A 23,177-nucleotide genomic window follows, 5' to 3' on the forward strand; every position below is an offset into this window, starting at 1 on the left:
ATCTAAGGTTCTCACAGGCTTCTGGCCCTGGCGACTGGGAGAGCGCCCGCAGCCAGCACAGGCTCGATGGGACGGCGGGTTCCACATCCAACACGTGATGTCTGTGAGTTATTTATGGAGACAGCGATGCACAGGGTGTGGGGGGAGTGGGTCTCAGAGGTCATGTGGTCACCCTCCTTGTCAGAGCAGAAGTCTTCTCTTTTTTAAAAAAATATATCTTATTGATTTTTTTACAGAGAGGAAGGGAGAGGGACAGAGGGTTAGAAACATCGATGAGAGAGAAACATCCATCAGCTGCCTCCTGCACGCCCCCAACTGGGGATGTGCCCACAACCAAGGTACATGACCTTGACCGGAATCGAACCTGGGACCCTTCAGTCCGCAGGCCGACGCTCTATCCACTGAGCCACACCGGTCAGGGCTCCTTTTTTTTTTAATACATATATTTTTATTGATATCAGAGAGGAAAGGAGAGAGAAACATCTATGATGAGAGAGAATCATGGATCGACTGCCTCCTGCACGCCCCCCACTGGGGATCGGCTGCCCTCTGCATGCCCCACACTGGGCATGTGCCCTGATTGGGAATCAAACCTGGGACCCTTCAGTCACCAGGCCGATGCTCTATCTATTAAACCACACCAGCCAGGACAAGACTATGCTCTTTATCACCGTCAACAGTGTGCAGTGTCATTGAGACACAGTTCGTTCTGTGTCATTGGCAAGATGTTTCTTCTGTGGAGCCAAAATGCACCTCCTTCAGACGTCTGCTCTCTGCCCCAGTTGGCGTTGCTCAGTGGTTAGAGCGCCGGCCCATGGATCCAAGGGTCTCAGGTTCGATTCCAGTAAAAGGGCACATACCTCAGTTGCAGGCTGGGTCCCTGGTGTCGCTTTCAACATCGGAAACACTGTCCATGGTACGGAATTGGAAAAGGGGGTGATAGCACGTAGGGACAGTGGGTTCCGCCCCTTCTCCTTTGCGGCCTGCACTTCCTGTCAGCTCCACCCTACCACACAGGCGGGTCTTTTCTCCATCCAGGAATGGAGCCAACGTGCCCTTTCCTCCTGGGGGACCCGCTACCTCATCTTGGTACAGTGCAGGGAGCTCACACGTGCAGGGAGCTCACACGTGCAGGGAGCTCACAGGTGCAGGGAGCTCACAGGTGGAGGGAGGTCACAGGTGGAGGGAGGTCACAGGTGGAGGGAGGTCACAGGTGGAGGGAGGTCACAGGTGGAGGGAGGTCACAGGTGGAGGGAGGTCACAGGTGGAGGGAGCCCACAGGTGGAGGGAGCTCACACGTGCAGGGAGCTCACAGGTGGAGGGAGGTCACAGGTGGAGGGAGGTCACAGGTGGAGGGAGGTCACAGGTGGAGGGAGGTCACAGGTGGAGGGAGGTCACAGGTGGAGGGAGGTTACAGGTGGAGGGAGGTCACAGGTGGAGGGAGGTCACAGGTGGAGGGAGGTCACAGGTGGAGGGAGGTCACAGGTGGAGGGAGGTCACAGGTGCAGGGAGCCCACAGGTGGAGGGAGCTCACAGGTGGAGGGAGGTCACAGGTGGAGGGAGGTCACAGGTGCAGGGAGCCCACAGGTGGAGGGAGGTCACAGGTGGAGGGAGGTCACAGGTGCAGGGAGCCCACAGGAGGAGGGAGCTCACAGGTGGAGGGAGGTCACAGGTGGAGGGAGGTCACAGGTGGAGGGAGCCCACAGGTGGAGGGAGGTCACAGGTGGAGGGAGCTCACAGGTGGAGGGAGCTCACAGGTGGAGGGAGGTCACAGGTGGAGGGAGGTCACAGGTGGAGGGAGCCCACAGGTGGAGGGAGCCCACAGGTGGAGGGAGGTCACAGGTGGAGGGAGGTCACAGGTGGAGGGAGCTCACAGGTGGAGGGAGGTCACAGGTGGAGGGAGGTCACAGGTGGAGGGAGCCCACAGGTGGAGGGAGCCCACAGGTGGAGGGAGCCCACAGGTGGAGGGAGCTCACAGGTGGAGGGAGGTCAGAGGTGGAGGGAGGTCAGAGGTGGAGGGAGGTCACAGGTGGAGGGAGGTCACAGGTGGAGGGAGCCCACAGGTGGAGGGAGCCCACAGGTGGAGGGAGCTCACAGGTGGAGGGAGGTCACAGGTGGAGGGAGGTCACAGGTGGAGGGAGCTCACAGGTGGAGGGAGCCCACAGGTGGAGGGAGCCCACAGGTGGAGGGAGGTCACAGGTGGATGGAGGTCACAGGTGGATGGAGGTCACAGGTGGATGGAGGTCACAGGTGGAGGGAGCTCACAGGTGGAGGGAGCTCACAGGTGGAGGGAGCTCACAGGTGGAGGGAGGTCACAGGTGGAGGGAGCCCACAGGTGGAGGGAGGTCACAGGTGGAGGGAGGTCACAGGTGGAGGGAGCTCACAGGTGGAGGGAGCTCACAGGTGGATGGAGGTCACAGGTGGAGGGAGGTCACAGGTGGAGGGAGCTCACAGGTGGAGGGAGGTCACAGGTGCAGGGAGGTCACAGGTGGAGGGAGGTCACAGGTGGAGGGAGGTCACAGGTGGAGGAAGCTCACAGGTGGAGGGAGCTCACAGGTGGAGGGAGGTCACAGGTGGAGGGAGGTCACAGGTGCAGGGAGCTCACAGGTGGAGGGAGGTCACAGGTGGAGGGAGCCCACAGTGGAGGGAGCTCACAGGTGGAGGAAGGTCACAGGTGGAGGGAGGTCACAGGTGGAGGGAGGTCACAGGTGGAGGGAGGTCACAGGTGGAGGGAGGTCACAGGTGGAGGGAGCTCACAGGTGGAGAGAGGTCACAGGTGGAGGGAGGTCACAGGTTCAGGGAGCCCACAGGTGGAGGGAGGTCACAGGTGGAGGGAGGTCACAGGTGCAGGGAGGTCACAGGTGGAGGGAGCTCACAGGTGGAGGGAGCTCACAGGTGGAGGGAGCTCACAGGTGGAGGGAGGTCACAGGTGGAGGGAGCTCACAGGTGTAGGGAGGTCACAGGTGCAGGGAGCCCACAGGTGGAGGGAGGTCACAGGTGGAGAGAGGTCACAGGTGGAGGGAGGTCACAGGTGGAGGGAGGTCACAGGTGGAGGGAGGTCACAGGTGGAGGGAGGTCACAGGTGCAGGGAGCTCACAGGTGGAGAGAGGTCACAGGTGGAGGGAGGTCACAGGTGGAGGGAGGTCACAGGTGCAGGGAGGTCACAGGTGGAGGGAGCTCACAGGTGGAGGGAGCTCACAGGTGGAGGGAGGTCACAGGTGGAGGGAGGTCACAGGTGGAGGGAGGTCACAGGTGGAGGGAGCTCACAGGTGGAGGGAGGTCACAGGTGGAGGGAGGTCACAGGTGGAGGGAGGTCACAGGTGGAGGGAGCCCACAGGTGCAGGAAGCTCACAGGTGGAGGGAGGTCACAGGTGGAGGGAGGTCACAGGTGGAGGGAGGTCACAGGTGGAGGGAGGTCACAGGTGGAGGGAGCTCACAGGTGGAGGGAGGTCACAGGTGGAGGAAGCTCACAGGTGGAGGGAGGTCACAGGTGGAGGGAGGTCACAGGTGGAGGGAGCCCACAGGTGGAGGGAGGTCACAGGTGGAGGGAGCTCACAGGTGGAGGGAGCTCACAGTGGAGGGAGGTCACAGGTGGAGGGAGGTCACAGGTGGAGGGAGGTCACAGGTGGAGGGAGCCCACAGGTGGAGGGAGGTCACAGGTGGAGGGAGCTCACAGGTGGAGGGAGCTCACAGTGGAGGGAGGTCACAGGTGGAGGGAGGTCACAGGTGGAGGGAGGTCACAGGTGGAGGGAGCTCACAGGTGGAGGGAGGTCACAGGTGGAGGGAGCCCACAGGTGGAGGGAGGTCACAGGTGGAGGGAGGTCACAGGTGGAGGGAGCTCACAGGTGGAGGGAGGTCACAGGTGGAGGGAGCCCACAGGTGGAGGGAGGTCACAGGTGGAGGGAGGTCACAGGTGGAGGGAGGTCACAGGTGGAGGGAGCTCACAGGTGGAGGGAGGTCACAGGTGCAGGGAGCCCACAGGTGGAGGGAGGTCACAGGTGGAGGGAGGTCACAGGTGGAGGGAGGTCACAGGTGGAGGGAGGTCACAGGTGGAGGGAGCCCACAGGTGGAGGGAGGTCACAGGTGGAGGGAGGTCACAGGTGCAGGGAGCCCACCGGTGGAGGGAGGTCACAGGTGGAGGGAGGTCACAGGTGGAGGGAGGTCACAGATGGAGGGAGGTCACTGGTGGAGGGAGGTCACAGGTGGAGGGAGCTCACAGGTGGAGGGAGCCCACAGGTGGAGGGAGGTCACAGGTGGAGGGAGGTCACAGGTGGAGGGAGGTCACAGGTGGAGGGAGCTCACAGGTGGAGGGAGCCCACAGGTGGAGGGAGGTCACAGGTGGAGGGAGGTCACAGGTGGAGGGAGCCCACAGGTGGAGGGAGCCCACAGGTGCAGGGAGGTCACAGGTGGAGGGAGCCCACAGGTGCAGGGAGGTCACAGGTGGAGGGAGCTCACAGGTGGAGGGAGGTCACAGGTGGAGGGAGGTCACAGGTGGAGGGAGGTCACAGGTGGAGGGAGGTCACAGGTGCAGGGAGCCCACAGGTGGAGGGAGGTCACAGGTGCAGGGAGCTCACAGGTGGAGGGAGCTCACAGGTGGACAAAGCCTGCAGGTGGACGGAGCCCCCCCCGCCCCCGCACTTGTTCTGGGAACAGAGAGGCCCCGCCTCCCACCCTTGCCCCTCTGCCTCCCACCCTCACCCCCTCTCCTCTGTGCCCCCCCGCGCTCCCCCCTCTTCCCCCGCTTCCGTCTTCCTGTTTAAATCCCAGGCTGAGTCCCAGCCTGCTCCTGGCTGTGGATGTGAAGTTTATGGGACCCCCCTCCTGCTCTGACTGTGCATTCCCTTGCTCTCCCAGCAAAACCGCAGGGCACTCAGCTTCCAGCCTGCTTTAGTCACGCTGTCTCTGTGGCTGGGGGATGCTGCTGGTTGACAAGGGAGGAAGAGACGTGGAGGCAGGTCTCCAGGCCCCAAGGAGAGCCAGCTGGAGCCGGAGCCGCCGGAGAAAATAAACATTTCTGTGTCTGTGGCTAACAGGGCCGGCTCTGAACTGACACACCACATGGTGAGGATGTTCAAGGGCTTTTTTTTTTTTTTTTTAATTAGAAAATAAAAATGATCGCTTCTGAAGCTAAGCCGAGGAACGTGCAGTGTTGGCCTTCTTAGCTTTCAGCTGCAGGATGTGTGGGCAGTGCATAGGGCACCTTCTTGTTTATTTTTAAAAACAATTTTTAAAATATAATTGTATTGATGTCAGAGGGAAAGGGAGAGGGAGAGAGACAGAAACATCCATGATGAGAGAGAGTCATGGATCTGCTGCCTCCTGCACGCCCCCCACTGGAGATCGAGCTGCAACCCAGGCATGTGCCCTGGAGGGGGAATCGAACCCGGGACCCTTCAGTCCCCAGGCCGACGCTCTATCCACTGAGTCACACCAGTTAGGGTGCCTCATGGTTTTAAATGCTCCTTCCTGGAGTCCCAGTGGTTTCTGAAATCAAAATATATATATATATTAGAGGCCCAGTGCACGAAATTCGTGCCCTTGGGGGGGGGGGGGTTGTCCCTCAGCCCAGCCTGCACCCTCTCCAATCTGGGACCCCTCGGGGGATGTCCAGCCTGATTGCCCCCAACTGCCCTCCCCTGCAGGCCCAATTGCCCCCAACTGCCTTTCCCTGCCAGCCCAGTCACCCCTAACTGCCCTCCCCTGACAACCCGGTCACCCCAACTGCCCTCCCCTGACAACCCGGTTGCCCCCAACTGCCCTCTCCTGCCAGCCCAGTCACCCCTAACTGCCCTCACCTGCTGGCACGGTCACCCCCAACTGCCCTCCCCTGCTGGCCTGTACCCCGCAACTGACCTCCCCCGTAGGCCTGGTCCCCCCAACTGTCCTCCCCTGCAGGCCTGGTTGCCCCCAACTGCCCTCCCCTGCCTGCCTGGTCGCCCCTAACTGTCCTCCCCCACCAGCACGGTCACCCCCAACTGCCCTCCCACCCCTGCTGGCCATCTTATGGCAGCCATCTTTGACCACATGGGGGTGGCCATCTTGTGCGAGGGCATGAGGGTCAATTTGCATATTACCCCTTTATTATATAGGATTTTTTAACATATTTTTTTATTGATTTCAGAGAGGAAGGGAGAGGGAGAGAGAGATAGAAGCATCAATGATGAGAGAGAATCACTGATTGGCTGCCCTCTGCACACCCCCTATTGGGGATCAAGCCCACAACCCGGGCATGTGCCCTTGACCAGAATCGAACCCGGGACCCTTCAGTCCACAGGCTGATGCTCTATCCACTGAGCCAAGTCGGCCAGGGCTAAATATATATATTTTTTAAAAACCTAGAGCATTCGGACCAGATTGGATGATGTGGGAATGAAGCTGTTTTTCCCTCCACAGGATGCTCGTCCCCCGCCCCCTCTCGCCCCCCCCCCCCCGCCCCCGTGGCCTGCGAGTGACCGGTGTCCCCCCTGGTTTCCCCGCAGGTTCATCCCGGAGCCCTGGTCCCCCTGCAGCGCCCCCTGCGGGCCGGGCGTGCAGGTGCGGGAGGTCAGGTGCCGCGTGCTGCTCACCTTCACGGAGACCGAGACGGAGCTGCCGGCCGAGGAGTGCGAGGGCCCCCCGCCGCCCTCCCGGCGGCCCTGCCTGCTGCGCGCCTGTGACCACGGCCCTGCCAGCCCGGCCCCGGGCGCCGCCCTCCCCGTCAAGGACAGCGAGCTGACCTACCACTGGGAGTACGCGGGCTTCACCCCGTGCACGGCCACCTGCCTGGGAGGTACTGGGTGCCCTGCTTCAGGGACGTGATGTTCGTGGCGCTGTTGGTTGGAGAAAAGTCCGCTTAGAAGCAGGACGCTGGGCCTGGGGGTGTGGCTCAGTGGTTGGGGGTCCATCCCTGAACCAAGGGGCGGCTGGTTCCATTCCCCGGGTTGCGGGCTCCATCCCCAGTAGGGGGCGTGCAGGAGGCAGCCCATCCATGATTCTGTTGTTTCTCTCTCTGCCTCTCCTTCCTCTCTGATATCAATCTATAATAATAAAAGGGTAATGTGCTAATTAGACCGGACGTCATTCCGGACATCCTTCCTGACGAAGCTGGGGCCGGGGGGTGGGGGGGAGCTAACCCGGTCCTGGGTGCCTGCGGGCGGCCGCGGGGGAAGCCAGCCGGGGTCCCGGGTGCCTGCCTGCTGCCAGAGGAGCAAGCCCGGGTCCCGGTGCTGGCAGCCGGGGGAAGGAAGGCCTACTCTTGCACGAATTTTCGTGCATCGGGCCTGTGCTAAAAATGTATTTTTTTAAAAAGGCAATGGAAAGCTCCAGAATGAAAGTGAAAGGCAATGGAATCCACGGATTATCCTGGAAAGATGGAAGGGGAGGTAGTAGGAAGCCCTGTTGTGGAGATCAGCCTTCATGAGTTGGAGGGGGCCCCGGCCGGTGTGGCGCAGTGGATAGGGCGTCGGCCTGCAGACTGAAGGGTCCCGGGTTCGATTCCAGTCAGGGCACATGCCTCGGTTGCAGGCTCGATCCCCAGTAGGGGGCGAGCAGGAGGCAGCCCATCCATGATTCTCTCCCCTCATGGATGTTTCTCTCTCTCCCATTTCCCTTCCTCTCTGAGATCCATAAAAATATATATATTTTTAAAAAGACGGCCTTCCTGCGAATGGGAAAATGGGAATGATAACCGAGTTGGCCCGCTCCGGCTCATCCTGGCCCCGCCCCGTGGAGAGGCATTCCCCGCACAGTCCATTCCCGACGGCCGTTCTGTTCTCTTCCCATCATCCCTTGGACTCAGGGCAGGCCTGACGCTGTCCTTTCTCCCGGCGTCTCTGGCTGTAATCGGTCGCTTCCTCTCTGGCTCCCGGGAGGCTGATGGGGCCCTCGATCACGCCAAGTGGCTTTCAACAACGTTTAATCTCCCCCAGCTGCCTCCTCGCTGGTTCCGGAGACAACTCGCCCATGAAACTTGCATGTGGGCGCCAACAATGATGCTGTTCTTGGGCGCCTTGCTGGGTCCGTAGCACACGAATCACGCTCTTTTTTTGTTACCTGGAGATCCCGGGAGTACGCACCCCAAATGCTGAGTGACCAGAGAGGAAGGGGGAGAGAGAGAGGAAGATAGAAATATCAATGATGAGAGAGAATCATTGATTGGCTGTCCCGAACTGGGGATGAGCCTGCAACCCAGGCATGTGCCCTTGACGGGAATCGAACCCGGGACCCTTGAGTCTTCAGGCCGACACTCTATCCACTGAGCCACACCAGTTAGGGCCATTTTCAGTTTTTTGAGGAAACTCCATACTGTTCTCCGCAGTGGCTGCACCAGTCTGCATTCCCACCAGCAGTGCACGAGGGTTCCTTTGTCTCCGCATCCTCGCCAGCACTTGGCGTGGGTTGCTTTGCTGATGTATTAAACTTTCATGTTCTTTTGAGTGATTTGCTTTAAGACAGAAAAGTTTGTCACGAGTATTTTAAAATGCCATCCAAAATGGTTAAGGTGAGCCCGGCCGGTGTGGCTCCGTGGTTGAGCATCGACCTAGGAACCAGGAGGTCACGGTTCGATTCCCCGTCAGGGCACACGCCCAGGTTGTGGGCTCGCTCCCCAGTGGGGGGCGTGCAGGAGGCAGCCAATCCGTGATTCTCTCTCATCATGGATGTTTCTGTCTCCCTCTCCCTTCCTCTCTGACATCAATAAGAATATATGTTTTAAAAAACAAGTCTATGGACGATGCCTGGAGGTTTCAGGCTGTGTCCTGCCGTGACCAAGCACCTAAGATTACAAAGAAGCAGGAAAGAGTTGAGTTGAAACAACCAGGCCTCACAGACACCCATTGGCTACATCCGCTGGCAAACACCGCGTCCTATAACATATGGTCCGGCGCTTGGATTGAAGCGTGGCATCCGGATAAAGAACCGCAGTCTCACAGCAGAATGGACCACATTCCTGCCTGAAACTGGATACACTTGCGTATTTCCACCAGCGCAGTCGGTTGCTGTTACAATCTCCCTTTGATTTTTTTTTTTTTTTTTTTTTTTGTCATCGAACGTTTGATTGATAGTTTGTTCCGATCTGATTCCCCAATCATTCCTTCTATCGCAACGGACGAGGGGCGGCGGTGGAGACGTGGGCTGTGGGGTAGACACAGCTGTCTGGCCGGAAGGGAATAAATGCCAGGAGCGTTTCCATGTGAACGGCGACGGTCCCTGCTTGGGGAAGCCGGCGGCCGTGTTGCCTTTGGAACCCTCCGAGGACATGGGAGAGTCTGCTCAATGAGACGGCAGGGACTCAGACCTTTAGTTTCCGACCTACCGCTTCCTGGTGTCTGAATTTTCTCTCCAAACCTCCGTTTCCTTACTGTGTGTGTGTGTGTGTGTGTGTGTGTGTGTGCGTGCGTGCGTGCGTGCGTGTGTGTGTGTGTGTCTGTGTGTGTGTGTGTGTTTTAAAATATGTTTTTATAGCCCTGGCTGGTGTGGCTCAGTGGATAGAGCGTTGGCCCGCGGATTGAAAGGTCCCAGGTTTGATTCCCGGTCAAGGGCACATGCCCGGGATGTGGGCTCCATCCCCTGTGGGGGCGTGCAGGAGGCAGCCGATCCATGATTCTCTTTTATCATGGATGTTTCTCTCTCCCTCTCCCTTCCTGTCTGAAATCAATAAAAACATACTTTTTAAATATATATATATTTTATTATTGATTTCAGAGAGCAAGGGAAAGGGAGAGAAACATCCATGATGAGAGAGAATCATGGATCGGCTGCCTCCTGCACGCCCCCCCCCCCCCCCACTGGGGATGGAGCCCGCAACCTGGGCCTGTGCCCTGACCGGGAACCGAACCGTGACCTCCTGGTTCATAGGTCAATGCTCAACCACTGAGCCACACTGGCCGGGCTTGGCTTTTGTTTTTATGGGGGTTTTTTTGTTTGTTTGTTAATATTTTTCCACTGATTTTTAGAGAGAGTGGAAGGGAGCGGGGAGAGAAAGAGAGAGAGAGACAAACATGGATGTGAGAGAGACACGGGCCCTGACCAGGGCCAGGGATCGAGCCTGCAACCGAGGTACATGCCCTTGACCGGAATCAAACCAAGGACCCTTCTGTCCGAGGGCCAAGGCTCTCTCCACTGAGCCACACCGGCCAGGGCCGTGTGCTTCCTGTGAAAGGGACACCGTGGGGATAATGACACTGCACTTTGACCTCACAAGGTGACGGTGGCCTCAAATCATACATTGGAAAGCCCTTTCCCTGCGGGAGGTATAGCAAGTAGACATATCGCTTATGATGGCAGTAGTGAATGAGGAGGAACTCAGACCCTATGAGAATTTTAATGAAGGCTATACATCAAATTTAGCACATGTGCAGCGACAGGGAGAAAATGTTCATTTCAAAGAGGAAGGGAGAGAGAGAGAGAGAAACATCCATGATGAGAGAGAATCATGGACCCACCACCTCCTGCACGCCCCACACTGGGGATCGAGCCCGCAACCTGGGCCTGTGCCCTGACCGGGAATCGAACCCTAACTCTATCCCTCTCCCTTCCTCTCTGAAATCAATAAAATATTTTTAAAAAATATATAAAAGTCTTGCCCTAACCGGTTTGGCTCAGTGGATAGAGCATCGGCCTGCGGACTGAAGGGTCCCGGGTTCGATTCCGGTCAAGGGCATGTACCTTGGTTGCGGGCACATCCCCAGTGGGAGGTGTGCAGGAGGCAGCTGATCGATGTTTCTCTCTCATCGATGTTTCTAACTCTCTATCCCTCTCCCTTCCTCTCTGTAAAAAATCAATAAAATATATTTAAAATATATACATATAAAAGTCTTTAAAAAATCATTTGCATTTTTGTCTCCCTCCACCCTCCAGGCCACCAAGAGGCCATCGCTGTGTGTCTGCACATCCAGACCCAGCAGACGGTCAACGACTCCCTGTGCGACACGGTGCACCGGCCCCCCGCCATGAGCCAGGCCTGTAACACGGAGCCCTGCCCGCCCAGGTACGTGCGCCTCCTGCTCCCGGGACACGGGCCTGTGCATGGAGCCTGGGGTCCGCCCAAGGCTGGCTGTCCAACCTGCTTCCGAGTTCTCCCTTCTCCACTCAAGCTATGCTGCCGCCAGGTTCATCTTTTAAAAACGTGTTTTTAAATTGATCTCAGAGAGGAAGGGAGAGGGAGAGAGAGAGAAGCATCCATGATCAGAGAGAATCACCGATCGGCTGCCTCCTGCACGCCCCCCACTGGGGATCGATGTGCCCTGACCAGGAATTGAATCAGTGACCTCCTGGTTCATGGGTCGATGCTCAACCACTGAGCCACATCAGCTGGGCATGTATTATTCTTTTTTTATTATTATTAAATATATTTGTATTGATTTCAGAGAGGAAGGGAGAGGGAGAGAGAGAGAGAAACATCGATGAGAGAGAAACATCCATCAGCTGCCTCCTGCACACCCCCCACTGGGGATGTGCCCGCAACCAAGGTACATGCCCCTGACTGGAATCGAACCCGGGACCCTTCAGTCCGCAGGCCGACGCTCTATCCGCTGAGCCAAACCGGTTTCGGCCGAATATATTTTTTAAAAAATAAACCTCGCCTTTTAGTATTTGAGCTGCCCCGTCGCCGGAGAGCTGTGTTCCGGGTGTGACGTCTGCGGGATCTGAGGACCTGAAATTGTCCCCGTTTCACGTTGCCCGCGGTCTCACGGGACCGTCCCACCTCCCGCTCCTTTTCTGGCGCAGGTGGCACACCGGGTCCTGGGGGCCCTGCTCGGCGACCTGTGGCGTGGGGATCCAGACGCGGGACGTGTACTGCCTGCACCCCGGGGAGACGCCCGCCCCGGCCGAGGAGTGCGGGGAGGCCAGGCCCCACGCCCTGCAGGCCTGCAATCAGTTCGACTGCCCTCCCGGCTGGCACATTGAGGACTGGCAGCAGGTAGGCAGCCTGTCCACCCCGCCCCCCGCCTGCCAGGCTCCTGGGGGTGAGCCCGGCCCTGACGCCCTCCTCCATCCCTCAGTGTCCCAGGACGTGCGGAGGGGGCACCCAGCACCGGAGGGTCACCTGCCGGCAGCTGCTGACCGACGGCAGCTTCCTGGGTCTCTCCGATGCCCTGTGCCAAGGCCCCAAGCCATCGTCCCGTAAGTCCTGCGCCAGGACCGACTGCCCTCCGCACCTCTCCGTGGGCGACTGGTCCGAGGTGAGGGCCCTTCCCGGCTTCACAGGCCCTGCTTTGTGTTAGTAAAATACTGGAGGCCCGGTGCACTGATTCATGCACCGGTGGGGTCGACGGCCTGGCCGAAATCTGCTCTCCAACATCCCTGGAGGGGTCCCAGATTGAGAGAGGGCGCAGGCCAGGCCGAGGGACCCCACTGTTGCACCATTGGGGCCGGAGAGGGACTGCGGGAGGGCTCCAGGGTGTGTCCGGCCCCTCTTGCCCAGTCCTAATCAGGTGGACCTCAGTAGCAAGCTAACCTACTGATTGGAGCATCTGCCCCCTGGTGGTCAGTGCACGTCATAGCGACTGGTCGAACGGTCGAACAAAGGGGCAATTAGCATAATAGGCTTTTATATAGACTAGTGGCCCGGTGCATGAAATTTGTGCACGGGGGGGGGGGGGGCTGTCCCTCAGCCCAGCCTGCATGCACCCTCTCCAATCTGGGACCCCTCAGGGGATGTCCAACTGCCAGTTTAGGCCCGATCCCACACAATCCGGGACCACTGGCTCCTAACTGCTCACCTGCCTGCCTGCCTGATCACCCCTAACTACTCTGCCTGCTGGCCTGCTTGCCCTCAACAGCGCCCCCCACCAGCCTGATCACCCCAAACTGCCCCTCCTGCCAGCCTTCTCACCCCCAACTGTCCCCCCTGCCGGCCTGATCACCCCCATCTGCCCACCACTGCCAGCCTGCTCGCCCTCAACTGCCCCCCCCCGCCAGCCTGCTCACCCCCAACTGCCCTCCCCTCCTGGCCTGATCGACCTTAACCACCTCTGCTTCAGCCTGCCACCATGGCTTTGCCCGGAAGGATATCCAAAAGGTCTCCCGGTCTAATTAGCATATTACCCTTTTATTAGTATAGATTTTTATTTATTTCAGAGAGGAAGGGAGAGGGAGAGAGAAAGAGAAACATCCATGATGAGAGAGAATCATGGATCGGCTGCCTCCTGCACGCCCCCCACTGGGGATCGAGCCCACAATCCAGGCATGTGCCCTGACCGGGAATCGAACCCATGACGACCCTTGGTCCTTGGGCTTATGTTCTAACCACTGAGCAGAACCAGCCAGGGCTCAGCCACTCTTTTAATCTAATTTCACTTTAAATTTTATATGTCCTTAAAACTTTAAATGGCAGGTACATACAATGACTATCAAATATCAATTTGCACACATGATGACCATTCAATATGAATGATGTTTTATGTGTAGCAGTTATGATGGTTTTTTTAAAAAAAAGCTTCCCTTTTATATATTTGTGCGTCTTTAATTCTTACCATTTTTTGAAATATGTTTTTATTGATTTCAGAGAGGAAGGGAGAGGGAGAGAGAGAGAGATAAACATCCATGATGAGAGAGAATCATGGATCGGCTGCCTCCTGCACGTCACGCACTGGGGATCGAGCCCACAACCCGGGACTGTGCCCTGACCAGGAATCGAACCATGACCTCCTGGTTCCTAGGTGGACACACAGCCACTGAGACACAACGGCCGGCCGGGCAAATCTTGGTCATTTTAGTGCGGTTTTTTTTAAGCAGTCACCTTACTATGTAAACAAATAGCTTAAAAATAAATTAGACATCAATTACAAGGCAAAAAACATAATCCAGCCATGAGTTACAGGAAATTAATTACTATCTGGGAAAGAAAGAGCGGAGGGAAAGGAGAAGGGGAGGAGGGAGGAGAGAGGAGAAAAGACAGGGACATGCTCCATGTCTTAACACATGATGGCTGCCTGGCGGGCATGGCTCAGCGGCTGAGCGTCGACCTATGAACCAAGCGGTCACAGTTTGATTCCCGCTCAGGGCACATGCCCGGGTTGTGGGCTCGATCCCCAGCAGGGGGCGTGCAGGAGGCAGCCGATCCATGATTCTCTCTCATCATGGATGTTTCTCTCTCTCCTCCCTTCCTCTCTGAAATCAATAAAAATATATTTTAAGGCCTGGTTGGTGTGGCCCAGTGGGTAGAGCTTCGGCCTTCAGACTGAATGGTCCCAGGTTCGATTCTGGTCAAGGGCACATGCCCGGGTTGGCTTAATCCCCAGTAAGGGGCATGCAGGAGGCAGACAATCAATGATTCTCATCATTGGTGTTTCTCTTTCTCTCCCTCCCTGTTCCTCTCTGAAATCAATAAAAATATATTAAATTATACACACACACACACACACACACACACACACACACACACACACACCAGAGGCCCAGCCTGCACCCTCTCCAATCCTGGATCCCTCTCGCAATCCGGGACCACTGGCTCCTAACTGCTCACCTGCCTGCCTGCCTGATCACCCCTAACCACTCTGCCTGCCTGCTTGATCGCCCCTAACTACTGTCCCCTGCTGGCCTGATCGCCCCTAACTGCTCTCTCCTGCCAGCCTGATCACAGCTAACTGCCTCTGCCTCGGCCCCCAGCACCGTGGCTTTGTCTGGAAGGATGTCCGGAAGATGTCTGGTCTAATTAGCATATTACCCTTTTATTAGTATATATATATATATACACATAGACAATGGTGCTAGGGAATGGCCACATGTCGGCGCCCCCATACCCGAAGTCCCCTCTGGCCCAGCTGCCTGTCTGCACAGGCTCCGTTCACACTGTTGCCCCATTCCCCCTGCAGTGCTCCGTCAGCTGTGGTGTTGGGACCCAGCGAAGGAAGCAGGCGTGTCAGAGGCTGACGGCCAAGGGCCGGCGGGTCCCCGTCAGCGCGGCCCTGTGCGGGGAGCTTCCGGGGCCCCCTCTGGTGCAGCCCTGCCAGATGCCGGCATGCAGCAGTAAGTATGGGGACGTTCTGAGCATCTTGTTCCAATGGCTTCATCATCCAAATAGCAACTGATTTTTATTCATTGACTAGAGGCCTGGTGCACAAGATTGGTGCGCTCGGGGGGCGGGGGGTCCTTCAGCCCAGCCTGCACCCTCTCGCAGTCCAGGAGCCCTCGGGGGATGTCCGACTGCCGGCTTAGGACATCCTTAGTGCTGTCGCTGCAGCAGGAGAGGCTCCCCCCACCACTGCTGGGCTCACCAGCCGTGAGCCTGGCTTCTGGCTGAGCAGCGCCCGCCCCCCGCCCCCCCCCCTCCGTGAGAGCGCACTGACCACCAGGGGGCAGCTCCTGCCTTGAGCGTCTGCCCCCTGGTGGTCAGTGCATGTCATTTGCATATTACCCTTTTATTATATAGGATTTTTAGAGAGAGGGGAAGGGAGGAAGGGAGAGTGGAGAGGGAAGGAGAGAGAGAGAGAAACATTGATTTGTTGTTCCACTTTTTAAAAAAATACACTTTTATTGATTTCAGAGAGGAAGGGAGAGAGAGAGAGAGGGAGAAACATCCATGATGAGAGTGAATCATGGATCGGCTGCTTCCTGCACACCTCACCTTGGGGATTGGAGCCCGCAACCCGGGCGTGTGCCCTTGACCGGAATCAAACCTGGGACCCTTCAGTCTGCAGGCCGATGCTCTATCCACTGAGCAACACCGGCCAGGGCTACTGTTCCACTTCTTTATGCATTCATTGGTGGCTCCTTGTAGGTGCCCTGACCAGGAATCAAACCTACAACCTTGGTGTGGTAGGCCGGAGCTCTAACCACTGACCTACCCAGCCAGGCCTCAATGGAGTATTTCTAATCTGTAGGTCAAGCAAGCGCATCAGAAGTTAGAACTGTTGTAAGCAGCAAACAGTATAATGTTGAAGACCAAGGTCAAGTTTTAAGAAAAGTCAGTTTTAAGGACTGTCTGCCCACAGGACAAATGTCTTTTAGGTCTTTTTTTTATAAAACAAACAAACAAACAACAAAAAAAAAACCACTATATTTTTATGGACTTTAGAAAGGAAGGGAGAGGGAGACAGAGATAGAAACATGAATGATGAGAGAGAATCATGGATCGGCTGCCTCCTGCACGCCCCACACTGGGGATCGAGCCCACAACCCGGGTATGTGCCCTGACCGGGAATTGAACCCTGACCTCCTGGTTCATAGGTGGACGCTCTACCACTGAGCCATGCAGGCTGGGTGAGATAAGCATTTTTATTTATCCAGGTATCTCATTTTCAGGATACACGAGAGCATATATGTTACACGTGCACATGTATGTTTGATGCACGAGGGTGATGAGAAAGGAATTTGGGGCTGTCCCCACGGTGACTAAACATAGGGCAGCACGTGTGGAGGGAGGAGGGAGGCGGGGGGGCAGGTTTATTTTTCACCATCTTTCATTACTCACCTGAAAGGGGACATTAATGATTTCAGGTACTCTCCTGCGCTTATGGCAAGAAAAAAAAAAATCAGAAACTGTTTTTTTTTTAATTTTAGGTTTTTTTTTTAATATGTGCTTTTTTTTTTTTATTTTAAGAGGAAGGGGAGAGAGAAAAAAAAAAATCCATGAGGAGAGAATCATGGATCGGCTGCCTCCTGCATGCCCCCCACTGGGGATGGAGCCCCAACCTGGGCACGTGCCCTGACAGGGAGTCACACTTCGACCTCCTGGTTCCTAGGTCAACGCTCAACCACGGAGCCACACCGGCCTGGCAATTAACTGTTATTTTAATGCTGCTAGGGGAAAAATATATGTAACTACATAATCTTAGGTTCACCCACAACTTGCAAAACAAAGTAAGAAACACAACACTGACCTTTAAAAAAGTGATGGCATTGCTCCGCCGGTGTGGCTCCGTGGCTGAGCATCGACCTGAGAACCGGGAGGTCACAGTTCCATCCCCGGTCAGGGCACACGCCCGGGTTCAGGGCTCGATCCCCAGTGGGGGGCGTAGAGGAGGCAGCCGATCCATGATTCTCTCTCACCATGGATGTTTGTATCTCTCTCCCGCTCTCCCTTCCTCTCTGAAATCAATTAAAAAATATATTTTTAAAAACTAATAGCACTGCCCTAACCAGTTTAGCTCAGTGGATACAGCGTCGGCCTGTAGACTGAAGGGTCCCGGGTTCGATTCCGGTCAAGGGCATGTACCTTGGTTGCGGGCACATCCCCAGTGGGGCGTGTGCAGGAGGCAGCTGGTGGATGTTTCTCTCTCATCGATGTTTCTCTCTCCCTCTCCCTTCCTCTCTGTAAAAAAAATCAATAAAATATATTTTAAAAAAAGAAACTAACAGCACTTATTAAGTGGAGTTCCTTTTGTGCATTAACTCATTCGTTTGGAGGCCGATATCATTCCTCTTTGGAGACGAGGAATCCAAGAGTTAGAGACGGTCTGAGACCTGACCAGTCCCTAGCTGCCAGTTGGCCCCCCGGCCCACTCACCCCAGTCTGTCTGATTGCTAAACCCCTTTCTTGGCCACCTCTCCCTGCTGATTCATGGATGACATTAATGGGGTGTGTTTTTTTGCGGGGGGGGGGGGGCGGGTTGCCCCTGGGAATTCTTTGAGAACCAATTTTCCAAATCTTGAGCTTCCGAGAATTTGCGATGCCCAGACTCACTGTGCCCTGGAGCCCTGGAATTCAGGACCGTCTGTGGAGTCTGACACGCCGTCGCCCTCCGAGCGGCATCGGTCTCGTTTTTATGAACTGTGGGTGGCTTTGCAGGCCTGTGGCTAGACCACAGACGGCCCGAGAGGAGCGTGGAATTACAGCCACGCCGGCAGCTCCCGCTGAAATAACAGGATAACATGTGGGGAGACGTCGCGGTCAGGAGGGCTTGCGATGTGGTCTGAGATGAAGTCATACATGACTGTGGCAGGCGGCGGGGGCCCAAGGAAGATGATAAGCCTTAAGGTGGAAATAAAATAAAAAGGAGAAGACTAATATTTCTGCCCGGCCCACGTGGCTCCGTGGTTGAGGGTCGAACCCATGAACCAGCAGGTGATGGTTCGATTCCCGCTCAGGGCACATGCCTGGGTTGCAGGCTCAGTCCCCAGGAGGGGGCGTGCAGGAGGCAGTCGATCCATGATTCTCTCTCATCATGGATGTTTCTTTCTCTCTCCCTCTCTCTCTTCCTCTCTGAAATCAATATTTTTAAAAAGAATGGTAAGCCCTAAGTGGTGTGGCTCAGTGGATAGAGCGTCAGCCTGCGGACTGAAGGGTCCCGGGTTCGATTCCGGTCAAGGGCATGTACCTTGGTTGCGGGCACATCCCCACTGGGGGGTGTGCAGGAGGCAGCTGATCGATGTTTCTCTCTCATTGATGTTTCTAACTCTCTATCCCTCTCCCTTCCTCTGCAAAAAATCAATAAAAAATATATATTTTAAAAAAGAATGGTAAATTAAAATTTAAAAAATCACCCAGCCCACCGTGTTGTGATCTTTATCCCACTCCCAGGCACCCATCCTGATCGGTGCATTGGACTTTAAACATTTCCGTGGAACCTCACGCCTCCCCACACCAGGGCTTCGTAAAATAACACGTTTTCATGCATGGCGGTGAGAGTTGCGTTCTTTGCTGCTCAAATCCGAGATAGTCATGCAGTTTACCCTCATCTACGAGTGTGTATACCTTTCATTATCCAGGTTTTAATTCTCAGGTGTTTACTGTTTTTTGTTTTGTATTCTATTGATTTCAGAGAGGAAGGGAGAGAGAGAAACATCCATGAGGAGAGAGAATCATCGATCGGCTGCCTCCTGCACGCCCCCCACTGGGGATCGAGCCTGCAACCCAGGCATGTGCCCTTGACCGGAATCAAACCCGGGACCCTTCGGTCCACAGGCTGACGCTCTATCCACTGAGCCACACCAGCTAGGGCTTGGCATAGCCTTTTTAGATAGAGCACAAAAGTATGTGATGAAAGTAAAAATAAATAAATTGATTTAAAATGAAAAAATAACTTTTATTCCTGAGCTGTTTGTTGGCATTTATTATTATTATTATTATTATTATTATTATTATTATTATTATTGATTGATTGATTTCAGAGAGGAAGGGAGAGGGAGAGAGAGATAGAAACATCCATAATGAGAGAGAATCATGGATCGGCTGCCTCCTGCACGCCCCCTACTGGGGATGGAGCGCACAACCCGGGCCTGTGCCCTTGACCGGGAATCGAACCCGGGACCCTTCAGTCCGCAGGCCGACGCTCTATCCGCTGAGCCACACCGGCTAGGGGGCGCTTGTTTCTATGTTCCCCCACCCCCCTCCTGCAGAGAGGAGAGAAGAGACGCAGACAGCGCCCCGCGAGCAGGGTCCCCAGATCCTGGCCATCCAGCGCGTCTACATTCAGACGCGGGAGGAGAAGCGGGTCCGCCTGACGGTGGGCGGCCGGGCCTACCTGCTGCCCAACACGTCGGCGCTCATCCGCTGCCCGGTGCGCCGGTTCCAGAAGGCCCTGATCCAGTGGGAGAAAGACGGCCGCTGCCTGCAGCCCTCCAAGCGCCGGGGCGTCACCAAGTCGGGGTCCCTGAAGATCCACAGCCTGGCCGCCCCCGACGACGGCGGCGTGTACAGCTGCGTGGCCGGCCCCGCCCGGGAGACCCTGGTCCTCAAGCTCATCGGCACCGACAACCGGCTCATCGCGCCCCCGGGCCCCGGGGAGCGCGCCTGGGGAGCCCCGGCCGCGGGCCACGGCAGATCCGACAGTTTGGGGACCACGTGGCAGACAATGAGGCAGATGTGGAAGAAGCGCAATGAGCTGGATGGGGAGGCCGAGGGCCGGGTGCGCCCTGAGCCGCTCCTCCGCGCCCTGCTGGGCCCCTGCCACCAGGGCGCGGGCCCCCCCGGGGCCTGGGGGCCGCTGGGAGGGAAGCCGTTCGAGGCCGCCGTGAAACAGGGCGCCTACAGCATGGACACGGCCCAATTCGACGAGCTGATCCGGAACATGAGCCAGCTGATGGAGGCCGGGCGGGTGAGCGGCGACCTGGCGTCCCAGGTCATCTACCAGCTGGTGGCCGAGTTGGCCCAGGCGCAGCCGGCCGTGCGCCCCTGGAGCGCCCCCCGGGAGGAGGCGGCACCTCCCCCGGCGCAGGGGAGAGGGGACACCGCGGGGCGTGCGCCCCAAAGCCCGAGGGGGAAACACGCGGGCAGGCTGACGTTCAAGCCGAAGGGCCCGGAGCTGCTGAGGCGGCGCCAGCCCGCGGCGGTGTCATTCAATGCCACGGTCCAGGCCCCGATCGGGAGCGCAGTGTACGTCACCAACAGGACGGCGGCCATCCACCTGCGGTGCGAGCTGCGCGGCCCCGGGGAGGCGGCCTACACGTGGACCAAGGACGGAGAGCCGCTGCAGCCCTCGGAAAAGTGAGTGGGGGCCCCGCTGCTTCCTTGTGCAAGGCCTGCTGTGCTTTCTGGGTGTGTTTCTGTTAAAATACACCGAGTGCCCCTGGCCGGTGTGGCTCAGTGGACAGAGCGTCCGCCTGCGGACTCAAAGGTCCCAGGTCCGATTCCGGTCAAGGACATGTACCTTGGTTGGGGGCACATCCCCAGTAGGGGGCGTGCAGGAGGCAGCTGATCAATGTTTCTCATGGATGTTTCTAACTCGTTATCCCTCTCCCTTCCTCCCTGTAAAAATAAATAAATAAATAAATAAATATCAATAAAATATATTAAAAATAAATAAATAATAAATAAAATAAAATACACTGAGTGGCCAGATGATGATGATCTCTGAACGCATAATCATCTGGCCACTCAGTGTCTATCCTATAGAATAAAAGGCTAATATGCACATGGTCCCCTCGACCAGGAGTTCAACCAGCAGGCAGGCCGGCCAACCACCCATGTCCCCTCCCCCTGGCCAGTCTGGCCGGACCCCACCCATGCAAGAATTCATGCACTGAGCCTCTAATATATACACACACACACACACACACACACACACATGCACACACACACGCACACACACACACACACACTCACTGAGTGGCCCGATGATTATGCGTTCAGAGATCATCATCATCTGGCCACAGTGTATATATTTTTTAAATATATTTTATTGATTTTTTACTGAGAAGAAGGGAGAGGGATAGAGAGTTAGAAACATCGATGGGAGAGAAATATCAATCAGCCGCCCCCTGCACACCCACCACTAGGGATTTGCCCGCAACCAAGGTACATGCCCTTGACCAGAATCGAACCCGGAACCCTTCAGTCCGCAGGCCAACGCTCTATTCACTGAGCCACACTGGTCAGGGCTCAGTGTATATTTGTATTGATTTCAGAGAGGAAGGGAGAGGAAAAGAGAGATAGAAACAGCAATGATGGGAGAGAATCATGGATCAGCTGCCTCCTGCATGCCTCCTACTGGGGATTGAGCCCACAATCCGGGCATGTGCCTTTGACTGGAATCGAACCCGGGACCCTTCAGTCCGCAAGCCAATGCTATATCCACTGAGCCACACCAGCTAGGGCTTGTTGGTTTTTTAAAATGTATTTTTATTAATTTCAGAGAAGAATGGAAAGGGACAGAGAAACATCCATGATGAGAGAGAATCATTGATCGGCTGCCTCCTCCACACCCCCCACTGGGGATCAAGCCTGCAACCTGGGCATGTGCCCTGACCAGGAATCGAACCCTGACCTCCTGGCTCCTAGGTCGACACTCAATCACTGAGCCACGCCGGCCGGGCCCTTTTGCAAGACCTTGTTCATGGTTATTCCCGTTTTCTCCGAAATGCGTTCAAATTCCTTCTCCTAAGAATGTGTTTCCAGCTGGATTCTTCAGGAAAGAAACTCAGAAAATGTTAGGGTGTGTTTTTCGCATACACATTGGAATGGAGTGAAACCGTTTTACTGCCCTTCACCCACACGCAGGCGTGGCACAGCCCTGGATGCGTGAGGCCGAGCGGAAACACCTGCATGATCTCCCTTTGCAGAGCTCTTAACATCCTATAGGATAAAAGCCTAACATGCAAAGTGTCCGGTTGTCCAGTCAGCCGTTCAACCAATCAAAGCGTAATATGCTAATGATATGCTAAGGCCGCTCAACTGCTCGCTATGACATGCACTGACCACCAGGGGGCAGACGCTCCGACCCATAGGTTAGTTTGCTGCTGGGGTCCATCTGATCAGGACTGAGTGAGATGGGCCGGACATGCCCTGGAGCCCTCCTGCAGTCCCTCCCCGGCTGGCCAACCTCCCGCATTTCTCCCCGGCCCTGATCGAACACCGGTGGGGTCCCTCAGCCTGGCCTGCACCCTCTCACAATCTGGGACCCCTCGGGGGATGTCAAGGAGCCAGTATCGGCCTGATCCCGCAGGCCAGGCCGAGGAACCCCACTGGTGCACGAATTCGTGCACTCGGCCTCTAGTTTAAAAATAAAATCAGTGTAAGGCCACTTTAAAAGTAGGGACACCTGCCCGGCCAGTGCGGCTCAGTGGTTGAGTGTGTCCACCTATGAACCAGGAGATCACATGCCCAGGTTGCGGGCTCGATCCCCAGTATCGATGATTCTCTTTCTCATCGTTGATGTTTCTAGCTCTCTCTGAAATAAAAAGTATGTATTTTTTATTTTATTTTTTTAAAAAATATATTTTATTGATTTTTTACAGAGAGGAAGGGAGAGGGAATAGAGAGTTAGAAACATTAATCAGCTGCCTCCTGCACGCCCCCCACTGGGGATGTGCCCGCAACCAAGGTCCATGCCCTTGGCCGGAATCGAACCCAGGACCCTTCAGTCCGCAGGCCGACGCTCTATCCACTGAGCCACACCGGCCAGGCAACCAGGGCTTTTGTTCTCTGTGCAAATGTCAACATAGCGAAAAAGGCAAATGACACTGTTCTCATGACAACCGTTTGGACCTCACTGCCCGCCCCCCGCCAGGGGTCCATGGACCACCCTTTCACCTGTTCCATTTGAGAAATTGTGAGGACACAGACGCTGAGGGAGTGGAAGTGGTCCGTGACCCGTCAGCATAGAAGTCCTATGGGGATGTGGTGGCGCGAGGTCAGTTTATAAGCGAGTACTTGTTGAGTGGAGTCGATTTTCTTTTATTTTTTTATATATTTTATTGATTTTTACAGAGAGAAAGGGAGAGGGACAGAGAGTCAGAAACATCGATGAGAGAGAAACATTGATCAGCTGCCTCCTGCACACCCCCTACTGGGGATGTGCCCGCAACCAAGGTCCATG

At 56.1% G+C, this 23,177-nt stretch overlaps 1 protein-coding gene across 1 annotated transcript in view; it reads left to right on the forward strand.

Annotated features, from left to right (window-relative positions):
- The window catches only part of ADAMTSL3 (ADAMTS like 3), a gene marked incomplete at both ends in the record, with an annotated part of 163,338 nt that overhangs the window by 107,872 nt on the left and 32,289 nt on the right, over positions 1–23,177 (forward strand). Inside the window, 6 exon segments of the mRNA XM_080651713.1 lie at positions 6,480–6,769; positions 10,837–10,966; positions 11,707–11,899; positions 11,982–12,161; positions 14,796–14,949; positions 19,261–20,347. Coding sequence (XP_080507839.1) covers positions 6,480–6,769; positions 10,837–10,966; positions 11,707–11,899; positions 11,982–12,161; positions 14,796–14,949; positions 19,261–20,347 — 2,034 coding nt within the window.

This window comes from Plecotus auritus (assembly GCF_963455305.1).
Source record: "Plecotus auritus genome assembly, chromosome: 15".
NCBI classification, from domain to species: domain Eukaryota; kingdom Metazoa; phylum Chordata; class Mammalia; order Chiroptera; family Vespertilionidae; genus Plecotus; species Plecotus auritus.